At 37.0% G+C, this 14,975-nt stretch overlaps 1 protein-coding gene across 3 annotated transcripts; it reads left to right on the top strand.

Annotated features, from left to right (window-relative positions):
* The first annotated feature begins 1,439 nt into the window (after positions 1-1,439).
* On the top strand, positions 1,440-12,547 carry slc5a7a (solute carrier family 5 member 7a). 3 transcript variants are annotated; one of them, XM_051704401.1, is made up of 9 exons: positions 1,440-1,554; positions 1,839-2,049; positions 3,638-3,751; positions 3,856-4,011; positions 4,198-4,346; positions 4,737-4,886; positions 8,316-8,469; positions 10,287-10,504; positions 10,755-12,547. In XM_051704401.1, exons 2-9 carry the CDS (start codon positions 1,866-1,868, stop codon positions 11,406-11,408), a joined length of 1,779 nt encoding a protein of 592 aa, XP_051560361.1. In that variant the 5' UTR covers positions 1,440-1,554; positions 1,839-1,865; the 3' UTR covers positions 11,409-12,547. The 3 variants fall into 3 exon arrangements, with proteins under 3 accessions (XP_051560361.1, XP_051560362.1, XP_051560363.1); XM_051704402.1 differs by having other exon boundaries at positions 1,441-1,554; positions 1,814-2,049; XM_051704403.1 differs by lacking the exon at positions 1,440-1,554 and having other exon boundaries at positions 1,742-2,049.
* Positions 12,548-14,975: the final 2,428 nt, after the last annotated feature.

Genomic DNA, 14,975 nt, shown 5'->3' on the forward strand with positions numbered 1-14,975 from the left:
AGTGAATTTTCTATCCCTAAATTCCTTTTCATCGTTAGATTTTACAAGTTATTTAATGTGCCCTTCTCAAACGAATCGCACAAGCCCATATTATTCTCCTTAAAACGGCGCATTTTGTTCGTTTGTAAAAAAAAACATTTTTGTTTTCTTTTGCTGGTTGTTGTCATTATCAATACTGGTGGCAGTTTTGTCAAATCCGCTGTTCATTTGTCCATGAAATACTGAATTTACATCCTTCAGCGACACACTTCAAAGAACACGAAACAGATGTGGAGCACGCTCATTAGCTGAGCAAATCCTCGCACCGTGACTGTTTCCACGCACCATTCCTGAAAGCAAACACTAGGGCAACGTAGTTTATTTCAAGTGATTCCAGATTCTTTTCAAAAAAATGTAGAGGCTACTTGGCAAAATGTCTAGTCAGTTAGAACACCTTTTTATTTTTAATTTTTACTTTTTTATTTATTTATTTTATCAAGTACACATTTTTTATAAACTGAGCTTAAACGGATGGATAACATTTTGTGGAAATGACAAGCCTGTTACTTTTTTCATGACAAAAAGTTTGCTGTTGAAACTTGAAGAGCGATCGCTTGACCAAGCTTTTTCTAAACTACAAAGAACTGCAACATCTGTAGTATAGCAAGCATGCTCAATCCCGTCTGCTTATAATTGGGACTCACTTGGCAAGCTGTCAAAATTTTACCAGTTAAATCAGTCGACTTGTCTGAGTGGAGTATAGGTTGCAGAAACTGGGCTTTTCCCCACTAAATTGGCTCATTTTGCCAATTTATTTGAGTTTCATCCTGTCTTTTAAGAAATCTAACAGGTTCTTATTTCTCAAGGAAAATAATACTATTTCATCAGGAAATACGAATGCCATGTTGATACATTTCTGTATCGTTATACTCAGAACTGTCACATCCGTTGAGGCACAATTAGCGTCTAAAAAGTCTCAAACACAAGAGATTCCTCCTCGGTATATGTGTTCAGTTTACACTGTCTGTCTCAGCGAGAGAAGTCTAGTCTTTATGAAACCTCCCATGACCAAATTAATACCTCTAGTAAATGTTAATAAAACGGGATTTGGTTTTTACTAACCCACTGACTTTAAATAAGGGCATTTTGGTCTATTTGAATGTGAGCTGATTTGGTGTTCAGCACTCTGGACAGCGCCTGCACTTGCTGTTCCTGACCCAAACTAATTTATCAGCGTAGTGCTTAAGCTCAAACAGACTGTCATAAAACTCCACTCAAGAAAAACACGAATGGACCCGATATATTTGACTGCTCTTGATTTACAGCTGGTTTGTCCCCCGTCTCGCTATTTTCAGTTGACTTGCTAACCTCCAATGACGTGCGACTCATTTGCCATATCTGACATCTTTATTCATAAATAACCCCCATTCACATCTCTCTGACGTTCACCGACCCTCTGACGAAACCTGCTCTTATAAGATTCACTGTAACTTTGGCTCACCGTGAAATGTGCTGTACTGCTCCTGTTTTTTGCACTGTTGGTGGCAGTTGTGTGTACAAAGCTGATTTGCAAAGGTGAGGCACTTTTCTTATGATACTGAATTATGAAGTAGTCTAGTTGTTACAATTTTGCCATAATCTAAATAAGAAATACAAACTCCCTGAAGTGAACATGAAAAAAAAAAAAAAAAAAAAAAAAAAAATCCCGAAGTGATTGGATTAAGAAAAACGAGCTACATATTTCGAATCTATGCGCAAAAAAAAAAAAAAAAAAAAAAAAAACAGTCGATGCAAAATATGCATGTGCAGATCTCTTTAGATCTCTTTTCCTTAGGTCTCAATGAATTTCGGTTCTTCAGAGATACAACTACTTTAGCGGAGAGAAGATGAACATCCATGTGGAGGGGTTGGTGGCGATTATCATCTTCTACCTGCTGATCCTTGTTGTGGGAATTTGGGCAGCATGGAAGAACAAGAATTCCGGCGTGATGGAGGGAACTGATCGTAGTGAGACCATTATGGTCGGCGGAAGGGATATTGGATTATTTGTTGGCGCATTTACCATGACCGGTGAGTTTTATTGAAGAACTGAATAAAAGATTTTAATAAAATGAAGTATATGATAAAACATGAATGTTACAGTCTATAGAGATCCAGCTAATATTTTTTTTTTATTAAAAAAAAGTTCAGTCATGATGAGGTCATATTTGACTAAATTAAAGTAGACACGTAAAGTAAATAATTATATATTATTGTATCTATACTTTTATATATACACACAGGGTTGGGGAGTAACGAAATACATGTAACGGGATTACATATTTAAAATACAAAATATTAGTAACTGTATTCCACTACAGTTACAATTTAAATCATTAGTAATTAGAATACAGTTACATTCAAAAAGTATTTTGATTACTGAAGAGATTACTTTGCATTTTATTGTAATTTGTTTCATTTAATATTTAGTCCTTTCAGATGGAAAACATTTATACATATAAATGATGCGATCCAAAGTGCATTTGAACAGCGGTGAAACACTTTCTTATGATGTGTTACATTCATACAAGCAGACTGAGAAGTAAGTTTGAAATAAGTTTGGAGCAGAAGAAATAGAAATAAACCTTGTGTAAATTGTCAGCTTTACCTTAAGCTAAAATGCTATTTCTAGCCATTTTACATGAACGTTACCAAGCACGATCATATTCTTTTTTATCAAGAAAATTCACGTTGGATCATAATTTCTTTTTTCTAGTAAGACCTTTGATATTAGGGCAAAAATCTTATTCTTGATAATAATTTTTGTATTGTTTTCCTGTAAAAATATCTAAAAATCCTTAAGACAAGATCAGTTAGATTTTTCTGGTTATAGAAACAACATCACATAAGATATTTAGGTTTTTCAGAGAATATATTTTTAACATGTGTATTTTGTCTTACTGTACTGGCAGAGTTTTTATAGTCAAAACAAGTGAAAAAATCTACCAGTGCTGAAGAAGTAATCCAAATTATTTAAAATACGTTACTAAAATATGTTACAAATGACATTTTACAGCATGTATTCTGTAATCTGTAGTGGAATACATTTTAAAAGTAACCCTCCCAACCCTGTATATATATATATATATATGTGTGTGTGTGTGTGTGTGTGTGTGTGTGTGTGTGTGTGTGTGTGTGTGTGTGTGTGAGTATGTGTGTGTGTGTGTGTGTGTGTGTGTGTGTGTGTGTATATATATATATATATATATATATATATATATATGCCTAAATATATTTTTTATAGGTTATGTGGAAAACATTGGACAAGAACAATAACTAGACAAATTCTGAAATCAAATTAGTTGCATTAAATAAAATATAAATTTAAATAATATTACATTACTATAAACTTATAAATAACTATACTATATTTTAATATTTATTTATTTATAATTATACTATATTTTAATATTTTAAGTCTTTTTTTCTTCTTCTTTTTTAATATACAGTATTGTATTTGTTGTAAAAATACACTAGTTATTTTCATGACATCAACTGTCAACATCCAAACAAGGAAAAAAGCAATTACAAATTACAGTTCAGCTGAAAAATGTATACATTAATGGTAATGTTAGTTGCTTCATACAAGACCAGTCAGCAATGTCCTCTCTCATTCCAGCAACTTGGGTCGGAGGGGGTTATATCAATGGCACAGCAGAGTATGTGTATCTGCCCGGGTACGGCTTGGCATGGGCACAGGCTCCCTTTGGATATGCGCTCAGCCTTGTTTTGGGTACATTGTATATGTATTCAATTAATAAAAAAAACATAATTTTTAGAACAAGTACCACATGAGAACAGTCAAGCACATAATTTCTATTTATCTATCATGTCAAGGTGGCCTTTTCTTTGCCAAACCCATGCGCTCCCGGGGTTACGTCACCATGCTTGACCCCTTTCAGCAACTGTATGGCAAAAGAATGGGTGGACTGCTATTCATCCCTGCACTAATGGGGGAAATATTCTGGTCTGCCGCCATCTTATCTGCCCTTGGTAAGGAGAGCAAAGAGGAAATTAATATCTCAGACAGGGCAACCTCTTCTGAATCAATCATTGAACCTTTTTTACAAGCTGTTCCATAATCATAGTCAGTCATATTATACAAACACTTTTCACTATTGTAGTAAATATTAATGAAATTTAATGAGTGAAACAAAACGTTGTTGCTTTATATCACAGGGGCCACTCTGAGTGTAATCATTGACATCGACATCAACATGTCTGTGGTCATTTCGGCTCTCATTGCCATTTTCTACACGCTGGTGGGAGGACTCTACTCAGTGGCCTACACTGATGTTGTCCAGCTCTTCTGCATCTTTTTAGGACTGGTAAGGCTTCTCAGTACCACATGGTGAAGTCATACATTCAGTGACATCATTTTCCCCCTAATTTGTGTCTGCGTGTCTTTAGCAGCGCATAACCCTCCGTAATCTAACAGGGTTGCTGTCTGCTCTCTAGTTTAGACAGCAACGGCTAATCAGCCAACCTTCTTTATATATATATATATATATATATATATATATATATATATATATATATATATATATAAAGTAAAGAGTAAAGATCATTTTATTTAATAAATTCCCTTTAATTTGCTTAACTGTAACATTGATATAAAAACATTCACTGAACTGAAAAATTTAAAATATAAATTGTCAAAATGTTATTAACAGACAGTCTGTTACATGGTAACAGAGGGGGATATGTTCTTTCCACAGTGGCTGAGCGTCCCTTTTGCACTCACAAATCCAGCAGTGTCAGACATCGGAGTGACGGCAGTAAAGCAGCTTCATGCTAATCAGACTGCATGGCTTGGGAAGATAGAAAGCACTGACAAATGGATGTGGGCTGACAACTTCTGTCTTCTGGTGAGTGCACACCTCATAGTAGCATGATGGGATGGAGACCCAATGATTTTGCGAAAAGAGAATTGTCCATTCTGCAGGGCCAAACCTAATTTCTCACTTTATTGGCCAATGCAATCATTCGTAGGGAGCACAACTACATAAGAGAGACTGTAACAGGGAGAGACTGAACCTGTGTGTAAACAAGGTGTACCCAGTAATACTGTCACTGTTAAAGAATATTCTGGGTTCAATACAAGTTAAGCTCAATCATCAGCATTTGTGGCATAATACTGATTACCACAAAAATTCATTTTGACTTGCCCCTCATTTTCTTTAAAAAAAAAAAAAAAAAAAAAGAAAAAATCTGGGTTGCAGTGAGGCACTTACAATGGACATGAATGAGGGCCAATTTTTTAATGTTAAAATACTCACTGTTTCAAAAGTATAGCCACAAGACATAAACAATATGTCTGTTAACATGATGTTAGTGTGATAAAATCACTTACTAACCTTTTCTGTGTAAAGTTATAGCCAATTTTACAATTTCGTAGCCACGATGATGAAATGTCAACAAACCCCAAGACCCTAAATAGACTGTAATAATGATGATTTAAACAACTTTACAGCTCAAATAAGTGTTTTTACAGTTGTGCTCAAAAGTTTGCATATCCTGTCAGAAATTGTGAAATTTTGGCATTGATTTTGAAAATATGACTGATCATGCAAAAAAAACTGTCTTTTATTTAAGGATAGTGATCATATGAAGCCATTTATTATCACATAGTTGTTTGGCTCTGTTTCAAATCATAATGATAACAGAAATCACCCAAATGACCCTGATCAAAAGTTTACATACCCTTGAATGTTTGACCTTGTAACAGACACACAAGGTGACACACACAGGTTTAAATGGCAATTAAAGGTTCATTTCCCACACCTGTGGCTTTTTAAATTGCAATTAGTGTCTGTGTATAAATAGTCAATGAGTTTGTTAGCTCTCACGTGGATGCACTGAGCAGGCTAGATACTGAGCCACAGGGAGCAGAAAAGAACTGTCAAAAGACCTGCGTAACAAGGTAATGGAACTTTATAAAGATGGAAAAGGATATAAAAAGATATCCAAAGCCTTGAAAATGCCAGTCAGTGCTGTTCAATCACTTATTAAGAAGTGGAAAATTCGGGGATCTCTTGATACCAAGTCAAGGTCAGGTAGACCAAGAAAGATTTCAGTCACAACTGCCAGAATTGTTCGTGATACAAAGAAAAACCCACAGGTAACCTCAGGAGAAATACAGGCTGCTCTGGAAAAAGACGGTGTGGTTGTTTCAAGGAGCACAATACGATGATACTTGAACAAAAATGAGCTGCATGGTCGAGTTGCCAGAAAGAAGCCTTTACTGCACCAATGCCACAAAAAAGCCTGGTTACAATATGCCCGACAACACCTTGACATGCCTCACAGCTTCTGGCACACTGTAAGTTGGAGTGACAAGACCAAAATAGAGCTTTATGGTCACAACCATAAGCGTTAAATTTGGAGAGGTGTCAACAAGGCCTATAGTGAAAAGAATACCATCCCCACTGTGAAGCATGGTGGTGGCTCACTGATGTTTTGGGGGTGTGTGAGCTCTAAAGGCACGGGGAATCTTGTGAAAATTGATGGCAAGATGAATAAAGCATGTTATCAGAAAATACTGGCAGACAATTTGCATTCTTCTGCACGAAAGCTGTGCATGGGAGGCTCTTGGACTTTCCAGCACGACAATGACCCTAAACACAAGGCCAAGTTGACCCTCCAGTGGTTACAGCAGAAAAAGGTGAAGGTTCTGGAGTGGCCTTCAGTCCCTTAATATTATCGAGCCACTCTGGGGAGATCTCAAATGTGCGGTTCATGCAAGACGACCAAAGACTTTGCATGACCTGGAGGCATTTTGCCAAGACGAATGGGCAGCTATACCACCTGCAAAAATTTGGGGCCTCATAGACAACTATTACAAAAGACTGCACGCTGTCATTGATGCTAAAGGGGGCATTACACAGTATTAAGAACTAAGGGTATGCAGACTTTTGAACAGGGGTCATTTTTTTTCTTTGTTGACATGTTTTGTTTTATGATTGTGCCATTCTGTTATAACCTACATTTGAATATGAATCCCATAAGAAATGGAAGAAATGTGTTTTGCCTGCTCACTCATGTTTTCTTTAAAAATGGTACATATATTACCAAATCTCCAAGGGTATGCAAACTTTTGAGCACAACTGTATAAAATAATAAGCTCCACATTTCTGCCTTTAAACCCTCCAAAAATTGGCCCCATTCACTTCCACTGTAAGTGCCTCACTGTAACCCAGATTTTAGGTTTTTTTTTATTAAGAAAAGGAGGGACATGTCAAAATAAATGTTTGTGGTAATCATTATTATGCTACAAATGCTGTCGATTGAGCTTAACTTGTACTGAACCCGGAATATTCCTTTAAGAACTCCTTTTCCTGGGTAGGGTTGTACCAGCTTTCTGTGAGGTCTCACTTAAGTTGGGACGTAAAGTTCAAACTAAGAGCTTAGTAACTACTAGTTAGTTTGTAAACAAGTCAGTGCTTAATTTGGTTGCACCACCTGTTCTTAAGGCAAGACTTAGCTAGTAGGTCATAAGCTCTCCGTAAAGTAATGCGTAGTCGCATAATATGACGTTTACCTTTATTGATCCAAAAAGCAGCCTTCAAAACTGTAATAAATTGTATTCTCATTGAAATATGACATGTAATAAAAGTAGATTTAATAAATAGTATATTTAGCCTATGTAAATAACATTATTCAGGAACTGTGTCTAAAATTAATAAGGGCAATAAATAAATAAAAATACAACAGGCTGGAATAATGTACATTTTAATAATTTTAATATCCTATATATTTTGTATGTGATGAAACTTGACACTGGGCGACGCATCCCAGAAAGTGCACCATTAGATCGGTTTCCTGATGAAGAGCCGCTAAGAAGCCGCTTTTTTTTTTTTTTTTACATAAAATTCTCTCTCGTAAATGTAAATGAGTGTAAATATCAACATCATCATATATGTCGAAAGGACTGAAGTCTGTCACGCAAAACATGAGCTCATTGTTGTCATTAAATCATTCTGCTCTTTTATTCCAACTCCTGGTTGGAGTCTTCCGTAAATATTCAGTTCATACGTAGGATTACGTCCTACCTAAGTGTAATGGTGCAATGCTCAAATATTTAGTAGTGCGTCAATTGTGACTTAGTGCCCATTTACGCCACAACTAGGCTAAGTTGTAGTGTACGTATAGCTAGTGCAACCGGCCCCTGTAGTGTACCGTATTAAGTTTAGCTTTCATTTAATTCTTTTCTTAATTTATTCTAATATACACTTGATGCTTTGTGTCAGTTTCATGCTGTCTGGTGTCTGTATTTACAATGACGTTTCTGTTTCTAGATGTTGGGGGGGATTCCCTGGCAGGTGTATTTTCAACGGGTTCTTTCTGCCTCTTCAGCTACCTATGCTCAAGTCCTCTCCTTTCTGGCTGCCTTCGGTTGCATCATCATGGCGATTCCCTCTGTCCTGATTGGAGCCATAGGGGCTTCCACTGGTAAAGTGACAGACTTTTTTTCAGCTGTTGATTTTCTTGCCTCACGCAATTGCACTTCAAGATGACAATGAGAGACATAAAACTGTAAACACAACCAGGGGCGGACTGGGAACAAAAATCGGCCCTGGAGAAAATTTGTAGAGTGGGGTGGGGGTTTGTGGCAATGTGTTTGGCTGTCCCCTTCTGCATATTGCGGCACCGTTTCGCAGCTCACTTCAGTTTATCGTGGTCCACTTTGGCATATCGTGGCCCTGTTTCGTGGCCTGCCCACCAGGAAAAGTCCCGGTTCTCCCGATGGCCATTCCTCCTCTGAACACAACAGTTAAAAATGAACAGCTACATTGTGGCTGCTGTCACTGCTGAGCAAAGCAAAACTGATGCTAAAAATGCAACAATTAACAGTGTAAATCATAGTGCACAGTCACCCCAACACTTTAACTAGACTGATTTATTGGCTGTATTTATTTACAGATTGCCAGACTAAGGGCCCAGGTATACTTCGTTTTTGAGCATTCCGGATAGGCTCTTGCCTGGTCAACCGTGTTGCCTTTGTGAGTATACTCTTCTGACCGCGAGCAAATACGAACACGTTTGACGCATGCCCACTACAACTTATTTGTGGTACTCTTTTAGTAGAGTCAATGGCCAGCACATGCGCCGGCGATGCGAACAGATGATGACTGCATCCACGTGTCAAGAAAATCTGGCCGGTGCACGGACTGGATTATGACAAAATTTACATCATGCATACTGTGCGCGGAGCGATCACCAATGCGGAAACGCCAAATATACTTTGGCCTTAAGACCTTGGAGTACTAAAATGGGAAGGCTCACCATTTGTTTAGTGTATTATCTTTTTGTATTCTCAGCTTCTGAGCATTGCTTCAACATTGCACTCTTTAGGATTATCTAAATTTTTAATCTGGCCTTCAGATAACATTAAAGTGCTCTTAATTATACATTACTATGTTGTTTCTGTCCCTCCAGAAAATTCCATGTACCCTCACTGATAATAATTATTCATAGCTCAGCCAAATTATAAATGTGCACCTGTGAGCATTTTAATGTTGCTTCCTGTATAAAACACTGTAGAAAGTAGTATCAGATAATTATTACCTCAAGGAAATTCAACTTGATCTAACCCTTAGAAATTACTTTAGTTGGTGTGACCTAATGTAATCAGATTGATTCAGCAGTCTTAAATAATATTTTTGACTTGAATAAAACCAGACAATTTAGATGTTACCACATGATTTTTAGTCAACCTGACTCAAAAAAACAGATGTTGCAATTGAGCATGTACTGCATATACTGGCAACAATTCTAATTATCTAATCTTGTCCTTATTGGGGGAACTGTTTGATTTGCTATGGTGTGTTCTGGGAAGTGTTCCCATGGCTGTATCAGGGGTGGAAACCATGTTCCCTTTAGATCACTAAAGAAACGAGTAAATAACAACAGCTGGTCTCCCTCATACATTATTGAGAGATTATCCATTTAACGATGTGAATCCTGTAAATATTACATCTGAGGGAGGCACACAGCACCCTGATTTAATCAACAGACTTTCAGCATCAAAGACAGCCAGTCACTTATTACTCAGCTTCCAGGGAATAACAGTCTAATCAAGCACAGAATTGTTGCTTTTGGGTTGCAAGTAAAAATAATTTGAAATTGAATGTTATGATGAATAAGATTTCTGATTATTTGAAAGATGCTTTTTTTCTATTAATACTGTGTGTATGCATCTAATTTATGAAACCAAAAAACAAAAAAACACATCACAGACTATATAGTAAGCATGTTCTACTCTACAGATTGGAACCAGACAACCTATGGGCCAGTACCTCCCATGCAGAGGGACCAGTCCGATATGATCTTGCCAATCGTGTTACAGCATCTATGTCCAGCCTATATCTCCTTTTTTGGTCTGGGGGCAGTTTCTGCTGCAGTGATGTCATCGGCTGACTCATCCATCCTATCAGCCAGCTCCATGTTTGCTAGGAACATCTACCAGCTCGCTTTCCGCCAGACGGTGAGAGCCTGTTTAATTTAATAATGGTATTTGGATAATCTGACTTGTCTGATGTGTGCATAAAGCAATTCATGGATATTTTAGATATTTATTGTATTTTTATTGTATACAGGTCTCAGTACACCATACAACACAGGCAAAAATCTGCCTTTGAATAAACTTTCTAAGATGCCTTTTTACACACTGAAGTGTCCTTATGACCTAAGTCATCATTTTTCATTCCCGACTAATTCTCAGTTTTATGTACCAGGCTTCTGACCGTGAGATTGTGTGGGTCATGCGGATCACTATTTTCGTGTTTGGGGCTCTTGCGACAGCCATGGCTCTTCTGACTGGGACCGTCTATGGTTTATGGTACCTCAGCTCTGACCTGGTCTATGTTATCATTTTCCCCCAACTACTCAGTGTTCTCTTTGTCCGTGGCACAAACACCTACGGCTCGGTAGCTGGATACTTCTTTGGATTAATCCTGCGTATTGGTGGAGGGGAGCCTTATCTCAAACTTCCTCCATTCATCTACTACCCTGGATGGACTATTGAGGAGAAGGTCCATCATGTTACCCGTGAGGTGGAATACCTAGTAGTGCAGAGGTTTCCCTTTAAGACTGTTTCGATGTTGGCTTCGTTCTTAAGCAATGTGGCCTTCTCGTACCTGTTTAAGTACCTGTTTGAGAGTAGCACTTTGTCAGCAAAATATGATTTCTTGGATGCAGTGGTGGCCAGGCACAGTGCTGAGATAATGGACAAGACCACTCTGGTGAACAGGAACATCATTGGGCTCAGTGAAATGGCCCCAGTCAAGCCAAGACTTAGTGTTACTTTAGCTGCTACCTTTACCAGGAAAGAAACCCTGACTGAAGAGGAGGACTCCAGCCCAGAGTTACTGAGTCATGAAAACGAGTAGTGATGATTGCTTTATGGTCAAATTAGAGACACTTTCTAGAGGTCCCCTTCCATAGTGTGAAGGACAGTGCTTCACCCAATAAGTAAAAAAAAACATCAGATTTGAATAACATAAAACTGACAAAAACACTACCTTCTTATTTCACTCTTCATTTGTATGTTGGGATTTCACTACTTTCAGAAGGGAATGGGACAGTTGCAGCAATTGAAACTCTACTGACAATGGCAGAGTTGTAGCTGAGAGAAGAAAATGGCAATGATTTGGGTGGTTTGGGTAATAGTAGGAAAAGGTGACTTGCTGCTGTTAATTACCCTGAGAAGCTCTTCGTCTCCTGATGGTATGTACTACCTGAGTGTCTGTCCTTTCCCTTCTAAAGAAAATGGTTAAATAATAATATTAATTTCTCTGAACCTGGATACAGGTCAGTCCAGATTTAACCATTTTTTTTAATACAGTGATTATAATATCTCAGATTTTAGCTGTTGAATTATTAATAGGTGTAAGTTCATGTATCATGCCATTACTTATGTCAAATTCCCATATTAGATATAAGTGCAGATTATCCTATTGTACTGTCTTAAAAATCAGACTAAAACTGTTCCATAAATACATAAACAAAACAAGTGATGTGCTTCCCATCTACAAAATACATTTAATAACTTTGACATATGTGCACATGTGGGAAATGTCTTTTTCATATTTATAGTGCAATATTAATATGAACAGGAAAGCAAGGAACATATATAAAATATTAATCGCCTTAACTAGCTACATTGATTAGATGGGGGTGACTGGCCATTATGCAAACACAGTTCATTACTGTGTTGTACTTGAAAATCAATGTAGCTGCAAATGATTTACCAGATGTAATAACCTCCGGGGTCTGTGTCGTGTTATTTTTGTGATTTGCAAAATCATAAATATGTCAAAAGAAGTCATTGTACCTGGCTCCAGGATGAGGCAGCTGCTGTGTTATTTTGTTGGCTTTAGCGATACAAAATTTTGTGTGGTATGTGTATTTATATTCCAATGAATATAACTGTCCAATATTCAAATGAAATGTAAAATGTCACTTTACCCTGCTAATATATATTTATTTGGTTGGAACCAGCGACATAAATCTATATTTATTTATTAATTGTGTCCTTAAACAGATTAAACATAGGATTATTCAAAGATAATAAATTTTATTGTTTAAGAGTTTCATAGATGTGCATTATTACTGTGTAATATGATCAACAAACAAACTCAAGTAATGAGAAGTGGCGTTTTCCCACTTTAGCTAACGTACAGCTGAATTCCAACAACTTGGCAAAGTGAATTTAAATACTGCATTCTTCTGCAAAATGGTCTCTCTTCTACTCTTTGGTGACAGCAAACCATTTTTCTATGTTTAAAGTCATTTCACAATGTGAAAACCATTCACTCTTGTTGGCAGACTGCAGTTGGCACTGCAGGTAGTTACGTAAAAGAACGCATGTCTGAAAACGTGACGATTTATGACGTTAACTCTCTTCAATGTCACTGTTAAGAGATGGAACTCTAAAAATAGCCCGTTCGTTATTTACATTACTCTAAGTGCTCTGCTGATCTTAGTGGGGTGGGGCAGGGGTAGTTGGGTGAATAAAGAGACGTAAATGCGGGTTGGGCTGGGCCTTTTATGTGTCTTTTCATCCACTGCATCAGTGTCCTGGGGGTGGACAATGACGCCATTTTTGCCCCACCCAATCATGTCCCAAGCTTGTCCTCCATCTTGTCCTTGCTGTCCAAAATGTAATCTCATTACATCTCTAAGGCTGGATATGCCAGCGATCCCATTCACAAAAGAACAGCAAAGAGCACTTGCATTGTTAATCATCACCGCAGTGGGGGTGGAACTCTAGCTTTGCCAAAAGTCAAGCCATTGTTATCTTTCCAGATGAGGAGGTGTTTGCGGCCATCAGAAGATAGTGTAAGGAAACATCTCATAGACTATTTTCTCACCAAACAATGTAGTTTGATCACCTTAAATGTTTAGCAATTACTGTAGTTATATCCATATAAACTAGAGCACCTAAATATACGTCTTTCTGTGGTTATCACTGAAGGTAAAATGTCATAACATGCTATGTCTGAGATATTTATTTTCAGAATGCTGATTTCAAATGAGGGTTGGTTTCTGGTTTTCTTGGAGATCACATTTCTGTTCTCAAATCAGTAATGAAATGCTTGAGGTTCAGGAATCTCAGCTGAAATAGGCTTCATTTAATTGAATCAGCCTAAGTGAGGGACATTTGTCCTCTCTCATGGTTCAATTGATCAAATCTCCCACAACAACGGTTTTGAGTGTAGCCTGTGATGGAGACTAGCCAGCGGCATGCTTTGAGCCATTATTTATTTGAACAGTTATGTTTTTCTGTACTGTAAGTCACCACCAGGTACAGATCATGTTGTCTAAACAGATAATCTTTTACTAGTTTTACTTTTTACATCAATGAAATTCATGGATTAGAGAATCAAAAGAATGAAAACCCCAAAACACAAAACTTCAGTATTCCTCAGACTGCACCAGTCAAAGCAATGGTCCTTACAATTTCCTTTAATTTCTCTATTCCGTTAAGTGGCTGCATAGTCCCCAGTGTGCTGTAGAAGACAATCTTTAGACACTCCTTCTCTGCCGCCTCAGCTGTACCTCTCTTAATGGCAGAGTCTTCATGTATCTGTCAAGAAATCATCTCTCTATAGAAGGTGGCATGTGTAATTAGATTGGCTCTCATTTTAGGCCTTACCAGAAGACAATAAGTGTAATATAATGAGAAAGATAAGGCTCTACCTATGGGCTGGAACAGGGTGGATTACGTTGACTTTTTTGAACAGTGAAAGAAAAAATTTTCAATGAGAAGACCAACAGCTGAAAACAAAAATGTATGATTTTGTATTTAAATGACAAGAATGATATAGCCTAGATACTGTGGTAAGTAAATGTTCTTTTTGCCTTTGGTCAGTTTTTACTCAGAATCTTTTAAAATAATATGTAATTAGCCATATAAGAAGTACTGTTGTATAACTGATTTGTACACTGTAAAATGTGGTAACCTGCAATTGTTACCTTAAATGAATATTCCAGGTTCAACACAAGTTAATCGACAGCATTTATGGCATAATGTTGATTAGCACAAAAATGAATTTAGACTCGTACCTTGTTTTCTTTTAAAAATGCAAAAATCGAGTTACAGTGAAGCACTTAGGGTTTAAAGGCAGAAATGTGAAGCTTATAATTTTATAAAAGCACTTGCATTAATTCTTCTGTTAAAACTAATATATTATTTGAGCTGTAAAGTTGTTTACTTTGTCATTTTTACACTCATTTTTGGGTTTTAGGGTTTGTTGACTACATCATTATGGCAACAAAGTTGTAAAATTGGCTATACATTTACACAGAAAAGGTTAGTAAGTGATTTTATCAAACTAAAATCATGTTTACATGAATATTGTTTATGTTTTGTAGTTATACTTTTGAAAAAGTGAGTATTTTAACATTTAAAAAAATGGGCCACCATTCACTTCCATTGTAAGTGTCTCACTGTA

Source organism: Myxocyprinus asiaticus, chromosome 8, assembly GCF_019703515.2.
Source record: "Myxocyprinus asiaticus isolate MX2 ecotype Aquarium Trade chromosome 8, UBuf_Myxa_2, whole genome shotgun sequence".
NCBI classification, from domain to species: Eukaryota; Metazoa; Chordata; class Actinopteri; order Cypriniformes; family Catostomidae; genus Myxocyprinus; species Myxocyprinus asiaticus.

Coding starts and splice junctions, on each gene's coding strand:
- slc5a7a (XM_051704401.1), top strand. CDS start 1,866: ATGAACATCCATGTGGAGGGGTTGGTGGCGATTATCATCTTCTACCTG. Junction 4,012..4,197: donor CGCCATCTTATCTGCCCTTG/GTAAGGAGAGCA, acceptor TTTATATCACAG/GGGCCACTCTGAGTGTAATC. Junction 8,470..10,286: donor AGCCATAGGGGCTTCCACTG/GTAAAGTGACAG, acceptor TCTACTCTACAG/ATTGGAACCAGACAACCTAT.